This window comes from Rattus norvegicus, chromosome 1 (assembly GCF_036323735.1).
Source record: "Rattus norvegicus strain BN/NHsdMcwi chromosome 1, GRCr8, whole genome shotgun sequence".
Taxonomy (NCBI): domain Eukaryota; kingdom Metazoa; phylum Chordata; class Mammalia; order Rodentia; family Muridae; genus Rattus; species Rattus norvegicus.
Window position 1 is genome coordinate 20,861,977 of NC_086019.1, and position 17,418 is coordinate 20,879,394.

Genomic DNA, 17,418 nt, shown 5'->3' on the forward strand with positions numbered 1-17,418 from the left:
AGCAGAAGCTAAGGTAAGGTAGTTGGGGTGTTATGACCTTGGGTTCCTAGAATAGAGTTTGGTTGTTTTCCTTGGGATTCTCCATCAAGCGAATAAAATTCTAGTTTAAACCTGAAATAGCCTCAACAGGAATACAATATAGGAGAAAGCAGGAGGAACCTCTGCATTGTTTTGCCCTGTTATAAGCACCTTGGGAATACTGTACCCCACCTCCTACTGCATAGACAGCCTCTTTCTCCCTCATCTTCCCCCTGCCTGATATCGGGCTCCAAAGACAGAACATATGATGAGAACAGTCACCTCTTCTTCCCCCCTACCCCCGAGGCACTGGGATTTATTTTTCCTTGGAAGAAACTAATATTTTCGTGAGATCATTTCTTTGGGGATCCAAGGCAGCATGACCACAGGACTTAACATGCTTAGCACAAGCATGGACCTATGGCCTCAGCCACCTGGGTTCCATTTTGATGTGATCTCTTGGTGAGTTGGGGAGAAGTCAGCAATGAATAGATCTGTAGAAAGGGAAGCATCAAATTAGTGGTTTAGAAGAAACCATCTTTCCCCAACTCTTTCTAAGTAAACGACAAACTGTGCCTCAAGGTTCATCTCTTTATTACTTACAAATTCATAATAATAATAATTTTAGTTTTTCCCTTATATAGTATTGATAGATTTGTAACATGGGTTTTAGAGTGGTATCAAAGGTAATGAGCTTTTATTACTAAGTTTAGTTCAAGGTGCACTGAATGTTGTTGTCGACAGGAGGGGAGGAAGTGGATGGAACTTAAGTCTACAACTTTGGCATTGGGGCCTGTGTTCTAAGGAGAGAAACTTGGTGGTTAGTGTTTGCTTTCTTTTACTACCAACTGTTGCTGTCTTCTAAGGCATGTGGAATAAAAGATTGATTCAACCTCACTGGGCGGTTCATGGGGAAAAGCTTCTCAGAAGACATGGGATTAGAGTTACACCATGAAATAAGGCAGTTGGCACATGAGGGGGTGGTAAGTCATTGACCAAGGAGAGCATGCCTGTGTTTGGCACAAGGGTAGCATGTGTGGAGACTGACACCATGTGGAGACTGGCAGCCTGCTTATTGAGTAGCTTACTTAACTCCTGAGGCCTAGTTACCCTTCCATAGGGATCACATAATACCTACCTCATCACACGCCACAAAGATTCAAATAAAAGTTTCAGTGTGCAGAATAGTTTGCAAATAGTTGAGGAGAATGGAAGGGACATTCAACTGAAAAGAAAAAAACAACATGGTGTTAAAGGCAAACAATTTTTTTTTCTGGCAAGTGCTGGGGTCATCTTCTAAGGTGGTGTACCTGCACTTAGAGCATTTTGCGTGTAGTTTCTGGGCTGGAAGAAGGTCTCAAAACACTGTGAAGGAGGGGAGTGTAAATATCTGACACTAGATTATTGGTCACATTAATCACGTCTCCACTCTCAATCCAGAGGAAAAGAAGAAGCAAAGGGTTGATCCTAGGGTAACTGAATGGTATCACTTGGATCTTTGCCAAGCTACTGTGTTATCAAGAGATTCTAAGCAAAAAGCACACTAGTAAATATGAGTTAGAGGGGGAAGGGAGCAATAGGTAACAAAGCTAGAGGAAATTTGGAGTTATTAGGAAAGCAGAGACTAATATAGAGTGGGTGGCTGGGGCAGTCGGGTACTGGGGAGGAAGTTGGAGTAGGAGAGGCAGGGTCCTATCTTCTGACCCTCGACCATGGCCACTTGAAAGAGGCAATGTTTGCTTTATATAAGCTCCTAGAAATATCCCTGCTTGGTTCTCTGCCTAGCCTTGCATACATACCTAATTTTATGTCATTTTTCGCTGTGACATAATACACACTTCTAATCTCATGGGAGGTGGAAGCTGGAGGATCGGGAGGTGAAAGTCATTCTCTACCGATCCCGTTCAAGGCTAGTGCAAGCTAAACAAATACAATCACCAACAAAGCACCTCCTCTTTTCAACCCTAGGGGCTGAGGTACTCACTTAGCCTGTTTGTGTGTTTGTATACTGTGATCTTCGGGTCTTGCTTACTTTAAAGTTAAACCATACATATTGAGGATATGTGGATTTTTTTTTTTTTTTCTGAGCTTTTCAGAACCACTCAGTCTTGATCCACATGGATCACAGAGGACTGCTAATAGTAGTTCACCCATGATTTACATAAAGTCCTGAGTGATCGAGATAAGGAAATGAAGTAACAAGTGCTTAGCGTCAGTTGGTTACTTTTGATTCCTGTTGTTACATTTCTGCCTTTGAACACTAGACGGAACTAAGATGATTTGTTCCGTGGCAAAGGAAATGAGTTTGGAGCCTTCCGACTTTTGAGTGGGGTGCTCTTTGCTGCTGACAGAGTATAAGGAAAGTTGGTCAGAGAAGACTGCTTTGAGATGGTAGCTTTATCTTAAACAGTGACTTAATAAGTAGATACTTATGATGGACTTTATGTTGGGTTTAGGCAGTCAACAGTAAGTAGATTTCCTTAGTTGTGATTTGTAGAGAAATCAAATAAAACCAAAAGCTAGTGATGTTTATTTTTTGCTTCGAAATAATCAGCATGGCTTTGGTAGGTACTTATATTAGATTGACAAGAGAAAGAATCGAACCAGTGTATATTTACTGTTTTTATGAATCCATTTATAAGTACTACTTCCTTCTCCCCCACTCTGACAAAGTACTTTTATTGTAAAGAGAAAAAGTAAATGACTAAAACATTATAGTAGTCTATTTAGTATAGCATAACACCAGTATTTTAGAAAAAATAATTATTTTATATATTGAAATATTACATACTACTGCATACATATGTACAATATTTTTACTTTATATATTAGTTACATGATTTTGCTTTGTATGCTAGTTATATGATTTAATGTAATCTAAAGGGAAATTGTTCCAGTTCCATTTTAATATCAGATTGGTTTAGAGAGGAAAAGCATTGCATGGTGTGTTCTTTCTAGGCTTCTCCCTTAGGTGAATCTCTAAGAATCAACTGTAAAGCTTTTGCAACAGATACAACACAAGCATGTGATTTGTGGAAGCAGGCTTCTGAGGGTTCTCAAATGTGGAGTTCAGAGAAGGGGAATGTAGCACAGTCGTAACTAAAGAGATGAACAGCCTTCTCTTATATCACAAGGGAAGCAGAATGGTCAGTCCATCCAGGCTGCAGAACTATAAATCCCTTCTTAAAGTACCATCAGTAAAAATCCAAAACCAAAATGATTAAGAAAAGCTGAGGGCATCCAAATAACCCCATTAACATGGTTATAACAGTACATCATAAGGAGTTGGACTTGACATTAACCTAGCTTTTTATGTGTATGACGGTTTGGTCTGCCTATATGTCTGTGTATCACGTGCGTGTCAGAAGGGACCATCAGATCTCCTTCGAACTGAAGTTCTAGGTAGTTGTGAGCCACCATATGGGTTCTGGGAATTGAACCTGGGTCCTCTGGGAGAACAGAAGAGCCTCACCTACTGAGCCCCATCTCCAGCCTGAAGTTAAAGTATTTTCTTTTGAAGTAAGCTCTGTGGAAAAACCAGCTTGAAGTAGTGCTTTCTCCAGCTCAGTCTGTTCTAGTGTTGACAATGCGTCCTTGAGAAACTTTGCTAGCCTCCTTCACTTAGAGCGCTTCTTAGAAAGCGCTTTGGTTTTGGCTACTTACTAGATTTCTTACTTATTGGTAATACCAATGTTTGTTACTCTCTGGCTATGAACTTCTGGTTTCCTATGTCTTCTCTCTCTCTCTCTCTCTCTCTCTCTGTCTCTCTCCCTCTCATGTGTGTGTATGTGTGTGTGTGTGTGTGTTGTTGTAAAAATATAAAAATAAAAAGTATAGTCTTTTACCCCGTTAGGTCCACTCCGCGGTGTCCCAAGATATCTGTTACATATCGTGGCAGAAACACAGCCCAGCCGCGCACTTTCCTACACTCAAACCCTCACATAAAAGAACACACAACACAGTAATCTTAGATCCAATTGGTAAGATATAATTGCCCACTTAAACATACAAAGCCCGGTACCATCCATCCCTTGAGAACATTAATAACAACCTGTAAATACACAAAGCAGAATCTTAACATCACCTGCCATGACTTCTCCCCTCTCTCTGTCTCCTCTTCTCCTGTCTCCTCCTCTTCCTTCAAACTTCTCTCCCGCCCATCCTTCCTTTTCCTCCAGTGACAGGCCTCCTTCTATCCTGTACCTGCCCCTCACCTGTACTTTACAAATTCAATGGAGAGGTGGTTCTGGTGAAGTCACCTGAGTCCTGAGTACGTGACTAGGCAGCTGTCCTTGGGGCAGTGGAATTAGCATCAAAATACAGATAGCTTCAGGGCAAACCACAACATGTGTGTGTATGTGTATGTGCGTATGTGTGTGTATGTGTGTGTGTGTGTGTGTTCAGGGGTGTGTGTGTGTGTGTGTGTGTGTGTGTAGGTTTCAGATCACTTATTATCATTGAGAGCACCCATGAGTCTAACCCATGTCTTCAGATCTATGCTGTGGTACGTCTATAGGCCTCTTATTCTGTAATATTTACCAGAACTCCTCCTGGGCAAATGTATTGTATATTTACCTGGCACCATCCCAGTCTGGGTTGAATCCACTTCTGCCTACTGTATCTGTGCCTGACCATCGACTGTAACTAGAAACAGGTACCACATGCTGAGTGCTATGACTTTGCATTTGTGGCTATTAATGTGGTGGTCATCTGGACCCTTAGTCTGTGCCTGTCACTGTCTGCTCTTCTAGACTACTACATTTCCTTCTTTGTGTGTGTGTGTGTGTGTGTGTGTGTATGTGTGTGTGTGTGTGTGTGTGCCACCCCCCCACCTTTAACTGAGAAAAAACAATGAGAAGAGACATCTTCCTCTTGTACCTCACTGGGCTCACCTTCCTGCTTTCCACCTGGGATGTGCACCCTGACTCTGACTTTTGTCCTGTCCCCTGCACCTGCACATCATGGTCTCTGATGAATTCTTTTTGTAAGTGCACACATGAGGGAAGAGAGATTTGTTTTAAAATCTGACATATCCTTAGCATATAGGATGAGTCCTTAGTGTGTAGAAGGCTCCCATCACAGGGTTTGCTTAGCAACTACCTATTTTCTGGAGATTGTGTACTTGTCTTGTTAAAAAAAAGTTTTCAAGTAATTTTAAACTTTAAAATAGCTTAGAAAACAGAAAATAGATATATTCATATATATATGTACATGTCCTTCAATTTTTCAATAATCAATAATAAAGCAAGCTTTTGCTTTTGCTCCCTGCCTCATTTTGCTGCCTCCTTTTATACCTGACTTCTCAAATCAATATGCTTTCTCTGTCGCTCTCTCCATCTTCAGTCTTAACCCCGTTTTGTTCTAGCTTTTGTGTCCTACATCTTTTGCTGAGACTAGAGACCTTTGTGTTGACAGGTCTAATGATTAGCCCTTGTTCCCCCTTTGATCTGTAGCACCACTGACTCCACTGACTCCAGTTGATTTCTTCTATTACGTCACTTACGAGTCACCTGACGTGGACTTTGCCCCCTTCTCTCTCTCTGTCTCTGGGTCGTCTCAGGTCTGCAGGTGATAAGTATCAGCCCAAACGCTGATAACTCCAGAATGGACACTCTGAGCCCTGATCTTCCTTCTGTGTGATCTCTTTCCAGACGTTGGTGTCCGTGGTTTATTTGACATTTCTTTCCTGTTTGCCTAACACGTTTGCTAAACATGCCCAGAGCAGGCGTTCTCATTCGCTACTTGAAATGTCAGAGGCGTTGCTGACAGTCTCTCCTAGCCCAGGAAATGGCGTTCTTGCCGCCTATGCCTACAGCTTCGGTCCTCAGTTCACTCACATCCTATGTTAAATGTAACGACCTTAGTTCTGTTTACAATGTTCACCCAAACCTGATCGCTCTGTTTTCCTCCGCTGTGGTCAAGGCCTCTGGGATCTTTTGTGGCACCGTCTAACTGGCCTCTGGTATGGACGCCTGTTTGCATAAGAGTTATAATAATTGCTTTAAAACATAAATCAGAGCAGGGTGGTGGTGCACACACCTTTAATCCCAGTACTCAGGAGGCACAGTCAGGTGGAGGCCAGCCTAGTCTATAGAGTGAGTTCCAGGACAGCCAGGACTACGCAAAGAACCCAGTCTTGCAAAACAAACCAACCAAGCCAAAAACAAAAAAAAAAAACCCAAAAAACCCATAAATCAGGCTCAGCTCCTTCTCTGTAGAACACCCTCCACAATGTTTTACATCATTCTTGACTAAAATCCTACACTTTGTCACACCCTTTTCCATTCTGAGACCATTTTATATTGTTTGCTTCCTGTCTATCCTTTCCTATCCCCGTTACAGCTCTACTAGGGTCCCCTTCAGAACCTGTGGACTTGTTGTCTCTGCCCAGAAGTCTCCTTTCTGTGTCTGAGTGGCTCACTTCCCTGTCATCACACAAGTCTCTGCTCACAAGAGGCTGCTCTAAGAGGCAGCCATGGCTGGGCTATGTAAAGGGACACCCTTGCAGTCTCAACCCACTCTTTTACTTCATGGGCTTTTCCTTCGTGCCAACCACAGCTCATAAATTTAATTAGGCTTGTGACGGCTGCATGCGTCCTAAACATGTACATGCTTAAAATAATTCATTCCCCCCATAACAACCCCCTAAATACTTCTATTGTACTAGCTAGTGTAAGTAACGTAGGGGTGATTTAATGGGAGACTGCACATGCAGAATATGCAAATGTCACAACATTTATGTAAGGTACTTAATCATCTCTGGATTTGTTATCTTCTGGGTTCCTGGGCTCCAGTCTTCTGCAGATACAAAGGACAGTTATCTTTTTATCTCTACAGTTTCTTTCTACAATGTTGGTGCCATTAGAGGCAAGAGACTTACGCTTACTTTACTGTGGCCATTTCTTCAGGGTCTGTCCAGTGTCAGCCGGCTGGACACATTGCTTTTCAGCACATTATCTTCACTTGAGACTTTAAACAATGAGCATGTAGATAAATGGGTCAAACTCGTTCTTGCTGAGGTGAGGGATTCACAGAACAAGTGTGTTTAGGAGCACAGAGTCAAAAGCACCAGCTCTCTTTGCGGATATAGTAAATGTGTGCTTAATTAGAGTAAAAATGCTGGGCAGGAGAGAGCAACAGAGGAAGAATGGTTTGCTTGGTTCTCTGGGATCTGCAATTCTAAAGGGGAACAGAAATAGCACATTGTTACTATATATATTCATACATTTGCACTGGTCCTTTGCTAGTCTATAGTGCTACAGTGAACAGAAGTATTGCCTCCCTGCTCCATTATAGGAGAAATCTATTTATACTCTGTGTGTGTGTTGTGTGTGTGTGTGTGTGTGTGTGTGTGTGTGTGTAATTTAAGTAAGTTCCCACGTGATATTTTAGTGCTGGGTAGACCTCCATTCTGTTATCCCCCCATCACACCATGTCTGTGCTCTCTCCTTGGGCACTCCCTTCCCATGGCCCTTCGCTAGTTTTCTGACTTCTGTATGTACTCTAGCATGCCAAGTTTTGACAGTGGTCTAACCCACATGCCTTAGAGATGCTAAAGTAATTTTAGCTTTTCCATTTACATGATTTTCACCTTGGAAATGATGCTCTCTGTGTACTCTTTCTGCCTTTAAAGTTTTGGGCTTTAACAACATTTTTTGTGTGTGTGTGTGTATGGAAAAATAAAAGTGTCAAATCCATGTAATATTTATCTAGCAAAAATAAACTGTATGTGTGAAAACTTCATACATATATTTATATGACGAGAGATCTTTTAGTTTTTTTCCCAAATTAGATAGGTTGTAATAAATAGAACTCTTAGATGTGTTCATAATTGCTACTTGATTTTCCTCTTAAAAACTTCTGACAGCATTTGCCTACCTCTCTAGTAACTCCAGCTCTTTATAACCTGCAGGTGCGAATCAAACAGCCCACATATTCATCCAGTCGGATGGTGTAAAGAACACAGAAGAACACTGATTACACCACCAGGTTTGGACTTATATTTTCTCTAACATTTTCCAGATACTTGAAGAGTTGGCCATGATTTTGTTTTTGTTTTTTTAAAGAATAGATACTTGAAATGTGGCATGCCCTATATATAGCCCCTGTCACAATTGCTGGGCTCAGTTGCGGTACAGAAGTGGCTGTGTAGGGAGTGAATAAACACATAAATGTGGGAGTTACAGTTTCATTCTACAAAGCCCTGCATCGGCTACAGGCACTGACCTGCTCACCCCAGATAGAGCTTCAATTGTGAGCATTAATATTGGCATTATTTGTATCACAACCTTAGATATCATGTTCTTTGACAAAGTTTGACCTTTGGTGGTTTCAACTTGAGATTCATTTTGGGACTTAATTATCTTAGCACGAAGTAGTAACGTGGGCGTGTCAGGAAAGTGGATGTGGTGTTGAAGGTGGGACATGGGCTGCTCTGCTGGGGCATGGTTATTACATACAACTCCTTTTACTTTGGGTTTTCTAAACGATAACTTTATGTATGTTTGATTTTAAGTTGAGAGGGAAATAGAGACAGCCATGGCTTCCCATCTTTGTAGTTTAAAAGTTTATTACCCTTTTCTATATATAGTGTTTCTTTTTAAAACATTCTGGTAAGCTAAAATGTACAAGGTAAGTTCATTAGATATTCTTTAAAATGTGTATGTATATGTAGGTTTGCATATCTTGTTTTAACTTACTTGGAAACAGCTTCTGGGGTAGAGAAGCTTCAAGAGTATTTATAAATTCGTATGTACTTAAGCTGGAGCCAAAGACTCATTCATGTTTGACAGCTGTCCCCACATGCAAAAGAATCCTGTAAGATTACTCAGCCACAGATCCTCTAGTCCCTCGTTAGAGTCGCCTTGACAACCAAACCTTAGTATGTGTGAGACTTATAAACTAATTATTTTGTCCAGAGTGTTGTCATTTGAGTATGATTGACATTTCCTAATGACTAGGCCCAAATCACACATTTGTTTTTATTTTTCTTAGTTTTCTTTTTCAAACAGTCTTACCAGGTAGCCATGATGGCCTGGAACTCAGTATGTAGAGAATGCTGGTGTCAGAGCCACCGAGATCCTCCTGCCTCTAGTTCTTGAGTAGGACTAAATGAAAGCACCCCATGACTGTCTCCAAGTTGAACACCATCCCCCTTGCCCCTCCGAACCCCGTCTCCCGCCCTAAGACTGCTACAGTGTTGTAAACTTCTCAAGGGCACAGCTCAAGGACATATTTGTCAGTCCTTTTTTCTAGAGATATTTGAGATTCTGTAATTACCTCGTATCTCATCTGTCTTTCAGTTATACCATCTGCTAATATTTCTATTTGGAACTAATTACTATTCTAAGTTGAAGAATGTTAATGGGTAATGGTAATTTGTCTATTCTATCTACTTTTGTATATTTAATTGATATTCTTCTGCAAAGATTAGCCTTTTCACTCCCCAGTTATCCATCCAGTTAATTTATTTATATCTTTGTAGAACTGTAAATTACTAACATTATTATTATTATTATTATTATTATTATTATTTTATTTTATGTATGTGAACACACTGTAGCTGTCTTCAGACACACCAGAAGAGGGCATCAGATCCCATTACAGATGGCCATGAGCCACCCTGTGGTTGCTGGGAATTGAACTTAGGATCTCTTGAAAAGCAGCCAGTGTTCTCAACTGCTGAGCCATCTCTCCAGCCCCTGCTAACTTTATCTCAAGAGTTTATTATTGACTTTTATGCAGGTCTTTTAAAGGTGTACCAAGTAACAGCCCCTTTTTGGTGGTGGTTCAACCTACTTTTCACACGTTTGCCTTGGGGTTTGAGAACTACTCAATGGAGCAGCTGCAAGTAACATATACTCACTGATCATCACACAGCCCTACAGCCATTTCACCAAGATTATTTTTTAAGTGGCGAGTGCTATTTACTAATCACAGTCTGGTAGCTATTTGCTTACTCCCAGAAGGGCATCTCACTGGTTGAAGGGGGTGTGCATCTGTAAGCGTAGGCAGAACTTCTTAATCTTTCCTATTTCAGTGCTAGTGTTTGCTAAAATAAAACACCTTCCATTGATACCACTGGCCCGATTCAAATCTCAAACTATTGGCTTCGTTTTAGTTTTCTTCTGTCCATGTCTATACCTGTTCTCAGGTGGGTAGAAGCCTGACCTCCGTTACTGCTAATATATCCACAGATTTCCCCTTCGTGCGGCAAGTAGGCCCCCATCATGGCTGCCTGAAGGATTTGGGACACTAGCGAGAACAGAGGCAGCAGGGTGGAGGCACAAGAAGTTGTTTTTACACATTCTTTAAATAATGTTCTGTGGCCTAACAAAAGAAAGGAATATCTGAATTATTTCATTAATAATCCTTGTAAATCCTTTTATTTCACTGTCTTGATATACTTTATAATCACATCTAAACAGCGATGGAGTCAGAATAAGTGATCAGAAAGGAATTAAGTGATCATTCCAAGCAGTAGCTCTGGAGGGTTTTTTTTTTTTTTTTTTTTTTTTTTTGGTAGGACTATTTGTTATTTCGTTTTCGTCACACCCTCATAGGATTCATGCTGTTCTTTATTTCTTAGGCTATTCGCATGTGAAACACTTTTCCTGGGATAAATATCTAGAAGAGACCAATTCTTTACCTGCTCCTGCAAGAGCTTTCAAAGTGGTAAGAGAATTTGCTGCATGCCTCTGATTGATTATGATTATTGATTATTATTGATGATGATGTTTGTTCGTGAACGTTTAAGAAACTGGTCAGCTGACTTAGCTATGTGAAGAAATCTAAGAGCCAAGGAAGATACTTTCGAAGTCTTTAGATTTTGAGAATCAAAATTGTTACTGTGATTGATGTCTATGGGTAACTATGGGTAACGTGTGTCAGGGAGGCAGGCATTGGAACAGGGTGCAGGAGAACCTTGGCTGTTTTTTCCTCAGAGGCTTATCTCAGTTTTTGAGATAGGGTGGCTCACTGGCTTGAAACTTGCCGATTAGGTTAGGTTGGCCGGTGTATGCCACAGAGATCTGCTTCCCTCCACACTTCCACCCGGGATTTTGAGGGTGCGCACCATGTTTACTTTTTAAATATGGGTTCTGGAGGGTAAACTTGCAATCTGGGCACTTTAACAGTGGATCTATCTCCCCAGCTCCTCAAATACATTACTTTATACCTTATATTTTCTCATGAATTTAATGGGAAAATAAATACATTAAATAATTTTGCAAGAGTCGGGCATTCAATACACGTTCCTAGTATTTGATAGGTACGTGGGGAGCAGCACAGTTCAAAGTCAGCCCAGGCTATATATGGAGATCCTATTTCAAAAACAAAATAATATATATTTTTTTAAACATGGCTTTGTCTTCTATAGACAGTCTTCTCCTTTAGAGGATGCTTTCGTACAGAAATTGTTATTAATTGATGGTAGACTTAGTAGGAACAGTTCAAAATATGGAGAAAAAGAATCTCGTGGATTTTTAAGGAGAGAAAGTATGAGAGAGTTTCTGTGGTTCCACCTGACAGATGGTCAGGCTTTAAACAAGGTAAGGCTGACAGGGTGTGGTCTTTGCTGCCTTGTTCTACTATGCAGGCCTTTAACCAGATGCATGGCTGGCCCACAGCCTGTGTGTCTGCTGTTACTTGAGAGGGAGAACTGGGATTTTTCCAGCTTGCTGGCAAGCATCATGTTGCGTTCTTTACGTTATTTTATCTAATATACCAGCTCCATGCGGAAAATCCACCTTCTTCAGTCTGTAGCTTTCTCAGAAACTTAACCTCTGAGTGTTAAGCTCTCTTTCCCAGAAGAGCCGTTCCACCTTGTTCAGAAGGATTGCGACTTCTTTACATTATCTTTCCCCCTCCCCGGTTACCACTTCTAGATGTTTCGTTTCAGCCACTTTGTTTTTCTGTCTTTTTTAAAAACAAGTTCCATGACTATTAACTTTTACCATGGCACCTTGACCAGTAAGGAAAACGTCTGGTCTTCCTTTTGGTTGATCGCAGGGCTGCAGTGTGTCTGCCCCTCCCCTCTCTCTGCTCTAGGATGTCCTCCTGCAGGTGTTGAGCTGTGGGCTTTGACTGGAAAGTGTCACTCAGTGCTAATCAGAGAATGGATGGGTAACCTAAACAATTCAGCTGTGACTGCTGTTTGTCAACCTGCCCCTCCTCACCGTAACATGTTTCTTGTGTGGCAGAAACCTCCACATGGATTCCAGAAAAAAATGAAGCTTGAGGCTGTGGACAAAAGAAACCCACTGTTCATCAGAGTAGCAACGGTAGCAGACACGGATGATCACCGGATAAAAGTAAGCCTCGTCTGCCCTGGTTTGCTTGTCTTTGTTAATCCACATCTTAAATGGAAACTTTAGTAGACAGTGAGCTTAACTACTATAATTAAATTACTAAAACCAAGCAGATATGAAAAGTGGCTTTGCCTATTGCCCTAAGATATTTTTCATTTTTAACTATGAAAGGTAGTTTGATATTTTAAATGTGTACTGGAGAAAGGAGATACGTCGTCTTAGGGTAACATTCTCTTCAGAAGAAAAGGAAGCCAGGCGTTGGATGTGGGCACACACCTTTAATCCCGATACTCAGGAGGCAGAGGCAGGTGGATCTCTGTGAGTTCCAGGACAGCCAGGACTACACAGAGAAAACCTGCCCTGAAAAACAAAAAACAAAACCAAGAGAAAAGAGATGCATCATGTTCTAATAGAACACTTTTTAAGAGCTCAAGAATTTTTGTCGGCTCAGCCAAAGACTATAAAGTATAAGTAAAGATAGTTTCATAAATAAAATCGGGTTTTTACTAGAACTGGATTAATAAAGCATCAGTTGCTTCTCCTAAGTTGAGTCATTATCTAAATGATTTGGCTGGTTCTACCCACATGTAGTATTTTGGTGTGTTGTTCTGACACAACGCTCGAAGGCCTCATCGGTTTCTCTCTCTAGCCGGGACGGAACCCATCCTTCTTTCTTGCTAGGACCAGTTGACTTTTCTGCTAGGAACAGCAATATCTATACAAATGGCAGGTCATTATCGGCAGGTGCTATTCTACGAGGCTCTCATTCACGCTGCTCTGGGGTGGGCCATGTGTGTCATCGGCTGATGCCGTGCAGAGGAGGCTGAGACTCAGGCAGATTCGATAAAGCACTTTAGTCATCGCTGGCAAGGAAAGGACTCAGTTCCACACTGCAGGAACTGAACTGGGAGCTCGTTTTCCAAAGCGGCAGTAAATCAAATCATTCGCTGTGTCTTATCAAACACATAGTTTATTTTATGTTCATAATTTATTTTATTTTATTTTGTTGGTGTTTTGCCCTCAAATATGTCTGTGCGAGGGTCTCAGAATCTCTGGACAGTTATAGACTGGACTGCCACGTGGGTGCTGGGAATTGAACCCCAGGTCCCCTGGAAGAGCAGCCTTCTCTCCAACCCTCACTAGTAATTTCTAATGATAATTTATAAGATAATAAAACAAAATAACATGAAAATATGTAAATTGTATAATATGCAGTTTTATAAACTTATTGCTCTAAAATAAACTTTTTTTTTGGGGGGGGGGTTCTTTTTTTTTGGAGCTGGGGACCGAACCCAGGGCCTTGCGCTTCCTAGGCAAGCGCTCTACCACTGAGCTAAATCGCCAACCCCTAAAATAAACTTTTATGATTAACTCAATATGCTTATAATCCAATCAGTCCAGCCAGTCGTAAGTTTTTGCAAACTCATATAAAAACTGTAAAGTCTGTGTTAACCATTTTCTAGTACACTTTTTTATTTTGGATTTTTTTTTTGAGATGAGGTTTCTCTGCGTAGCTCTGGCTGTCGTGGACCGGGCTGTCCTTAAACTGTGATTCACCTGAGTCTCTCTCCCAAGCGCTGGGACTAAAGGTGATGGGCCACCACTGCCAGGCATGCCGGCACACTCTGCTATTCATTATAGTCGGTCGTGATGTGAGGATCATAAAGAAGCCAGAGCTTTAGCGCTAACAGTTTGAATAGACATCTAATAATAAACCAGTTTTAATAAATCAGCAGAAGACTCCGTCAAGTATAATGTGATTTTCACACCAGCTTCTTCCGTGTGTATGACGACAGCTCTTCAGTTGGAGAAATGAACTTAGCATCCTAAAATGGTGGGGAGGAATATGAAGTACCCAAGTTCTTCCAAAGGCCGCTTTGGCATCAAAATGTTAGAATGTGAATATCCTTCTGAGTTTCAGTCCTGGTAGCTTTGGGAAATAACCAGAAGGAATGTGCAAAAATAAAAACCCAAGCAAAGAAAGTTCAGCTGCGCTGTCTGTGGCAATAAACACTGAGAGCAACCTCAGTAGTCCATGGGAAAATAAATTACTATGCGTCTACATTGTATTAACGGAGAATATTTCAATAGGGTACGTAGGCTTGGGAAGTAAAATATTCAGGTTGAAATTAGCAAGTAAATTATTTCTTTTTTTTCTAAAAGTATAAATCCATAATGGATTCTGTAAAGAGATATACTAAAAATAATGGCAGTCCTGAGACTGACTGTAAAGTGTTAGGTCTTGTATTAATTTGAAATAATATTTTCTATTGGTCTGTGTCTGAGAACTTTGATCCAGAGGAATACAATACTGTAAGATATGAATTCACTGACGGGGAAGCCTCTCGCCGGCCCCCATCCCTCATCTAGTTGCTGAACCCCCCGTCTTAGGAAACATCTTGCTCACTCCACCGTATCCAATGAGGAGCTGGCTGTGGCTGTGTGGAAGATGATAATCTTTGCCGAGTTTTTAGAATGAAAGTCAAACACTGGACTTGAATCACGGTGCAGACGGCCTGTTTCTAAGCACCTTCAATGGCGAGCTGATGGACAGGGACTCAGTTTCAGATTCAGCAGAGGCATTGGGGGAAAAAAGGATCCAGCACCAGGAGTTTTTCTTCCACCTCATGAGATAATACAGCAAGTGGGATTGTTTCTCTTTTGCAGAAAAGGAAGAGTCGCACACATTTACTTGTGTGGTTTCATATTTTAAGTGTCTCAGCTCTGTTAAATGAGATCAGCTCTTAAAGTGTTACAGTTTATATCTCTTTAACACCTCGAGGCTCCCTGGTGGTGAGATAGTCATTTTTGTTGGGTGCTGTTGAAGGCAGGGAGGGAGCAGAATGAGGGTCTGCTCTAACCGGCTTTGGGGACAGGACATGAAGTAGTGCCACATCCCTCTTCACTCACACGTGTTGTGCATGATAGTTTGTCCCCAGTTTTTTAAATGATTTCTATGCACCTGTATTTCTCAGTTCAATTCTCATTATTTTTGAGGCTCACTGTGTAGCAGACCCTGGCTATCCTGGAACTCACTATATAGAGCAGGCTGGCCTCCTGAATGCTGGGATTAAAGACATGTGCCATCACCACCGTGTGACCTGTTGACCCGTCAGTTCAATTTTAAGTATGCTTTAATTTCTCTCTGCTCTGGAACCCAGGATCTAGATCTGGCCATGTTTTGCTTTGGTTTTGATTTTTCACCCGTCCCTGTTGTTAGTATGAATACACTACTCTTGTTCATTTCTAAGTCAGGTCTTTTAAAACTATTTTTTGGTTTTCTTGTTGTAAATGATCTCTTTGAAATTTCTTTTTTTTTAAAATAAAAAAACAATTTCTATCTTCTTATTAGATTTTTGCAAATGCTACAGTCGTTTTGATGTGTTCTGAGTGAAAAGTGGTAGTATGTTTTTCAGCAGTGGGTATCTGTCTCTTTCTCTTGAGCTGTTTTCCCCACAACTCTGCAGTCTCCTGCTGCAGCTGAGTGAGTCCGTACTCTCAGCCTGGCTGGTTCCCAGGCTGCATCCTGAGGTCCTTTTGCTGAAACACTAGATTGCATTTCATTTTCCTGAAGACCGCAAAGTATGATGACAGGCCTTGTTTTGCTTGGTATACTTTTGTCCCACTGAAACGGTGTCTTCCTAAGAAGACATGTGTCTTCCTGAAAAGGGCATTTTAGGATCGCAAGGGAAAATGTCCATCTACTGGCTTTGCGTTGGACAGTGTGACTAGGTTAGTATTTTAAGGAGGGAGCATTTACCCATAGTACTGCATCACTCTGTGGCATCTCCTGCAGCTTTTGGACACCAAAGGACTCTGATTGTTTCTCTTTGGCCCATGGGCTTGTTTCTGGAGCAGTTGTCTCTGGTGGTCTCATGCTTTGTGGTGTTGTCTTTCTGTTTGTCACACTGGGTCCCCATGCCTTTCCATGGCGGTGCTTTGTGCCCTGCTGTCTCTGACATAACATACTTCTTCTGCTTTGATAGCTTTCTTATCTCTTCTCTTTTTGGAAGTCACTGCTCTGCTATTGACTGTCAGGTTGACACTCTTGTTTTGAAATTCTCTTTGCTTAGAAATAACTTCATCTATTTTTCAAACTTTCTGTTGCATTTTTAATTGCATCTGTGATTTTTTTTTCAAGAAATTAAAAAAAACCCAACAATATTATTTAGTCCCCGCTTCTTTTAAAAAGCATCTACAAGCTGAGTGGAGGTGGTACACACCTTTAATCCCAGCACCTGCTCTGCACGGTGAGAGCCAGGGCCACAGAGGAAACCCTGTCTAGGATAAAAAGAAGAAAGAAAATAAAAACAACGAAACTGGATAGATAGATAGATAGATAGATAGATAGATAGATAGATAGATAGATACATACATACATACATACATACATACATACATACATATATACATAGAGAGATACATACATAGAGAGATACATACATACATAGATAGATACATGCATGCATATATACATACACAGATAGATACATACATGCATATATACATACACAGATAGATACATACATAGATACATACATACATGCATATATACATACACAGATAGATACATAAATACATAGATACATACATACATAGATACAAATAGATACATACATAGATACATATAGATACATACATAGATACATGCATACATAACACATACATACATACATAGGTACATAGACTAAAATAAAGCATCTTTTTTTTGTTTCCTATAGCAATGTTTCATTTTCTTTGACTTTTTGTTTCCTATAGCAATGTTTCTTCATTTTCTTTGACTGTTTTCTCAAATTCTCTCTATACCATTACTTGTTTTTTAATTTGCTTATGTACTTACTTATTGTCTATGTCTGAGTATATATGTGTGCCTGTGCCTTTGGAGGCCAGAGGGGACACTGGGCCCATGGAGTTGGAGCTGACAGGTAATTGTGAGCTGCCTGATGTGGAAACTAGGAAGGACCCAGGTCCTCTGCAAGAGCAGCAGATGCTCTTAGCTTTTGAGCCATTGCTCCAGCCTCTAAATGTCTCTCCATTAGCACTGCCTGTTTTTATACTGGTTCTTGCCTGTCAGGTGATACTCAGTGCCTAT

General features: G+C 40.9%; 2 protein-coding genes across 16 annotated transcripts in view; both read left to right on the forward strand.

Annotated features, from left to right (window-relative positions):
• Rbs10l2 (ribosomal protein S10 like 2) overlaps nucleotides 1-17,418 on the forward strand; it is a 159,912-nt gene that overhangs the window by 94,375 nt on the left and 48,119 nt on the right. The gene's annotated exons all lie outside the window — the stretch shown is intronic.
• Nucleotides 1-17,418, forward strand: part of L3mbtl3 (L3MBTL histone methyl-lysine binding protein 3) — a 100,931-nt gene that overhangs the window by 54,298 nt on the left and 29,215 nt on the right. For all 15 annotated transcript variants that reach the window (XM_063276392.1, XM_006227696.5, XM_063276409.1 and 12 more), the window contains 3 exons: nucleotides 7,931-8,007; nucleotides 10,607-10,692; nucleotides 12,219-12,329. In XM_063276392.1, the coding sequence (XP_063132462.1) occupies nucleotides 7,931-8,007; nucleotides 10,607-10,692; nucleotides 12,219-12,329 (274 nt within the window). The remainder of the gene's footprint in view (nucleotides 1-7,930; nucleotides 8,008-10,606; nucleotides 10,693-12,218; nucleotides 12,330-17,418) is intronic.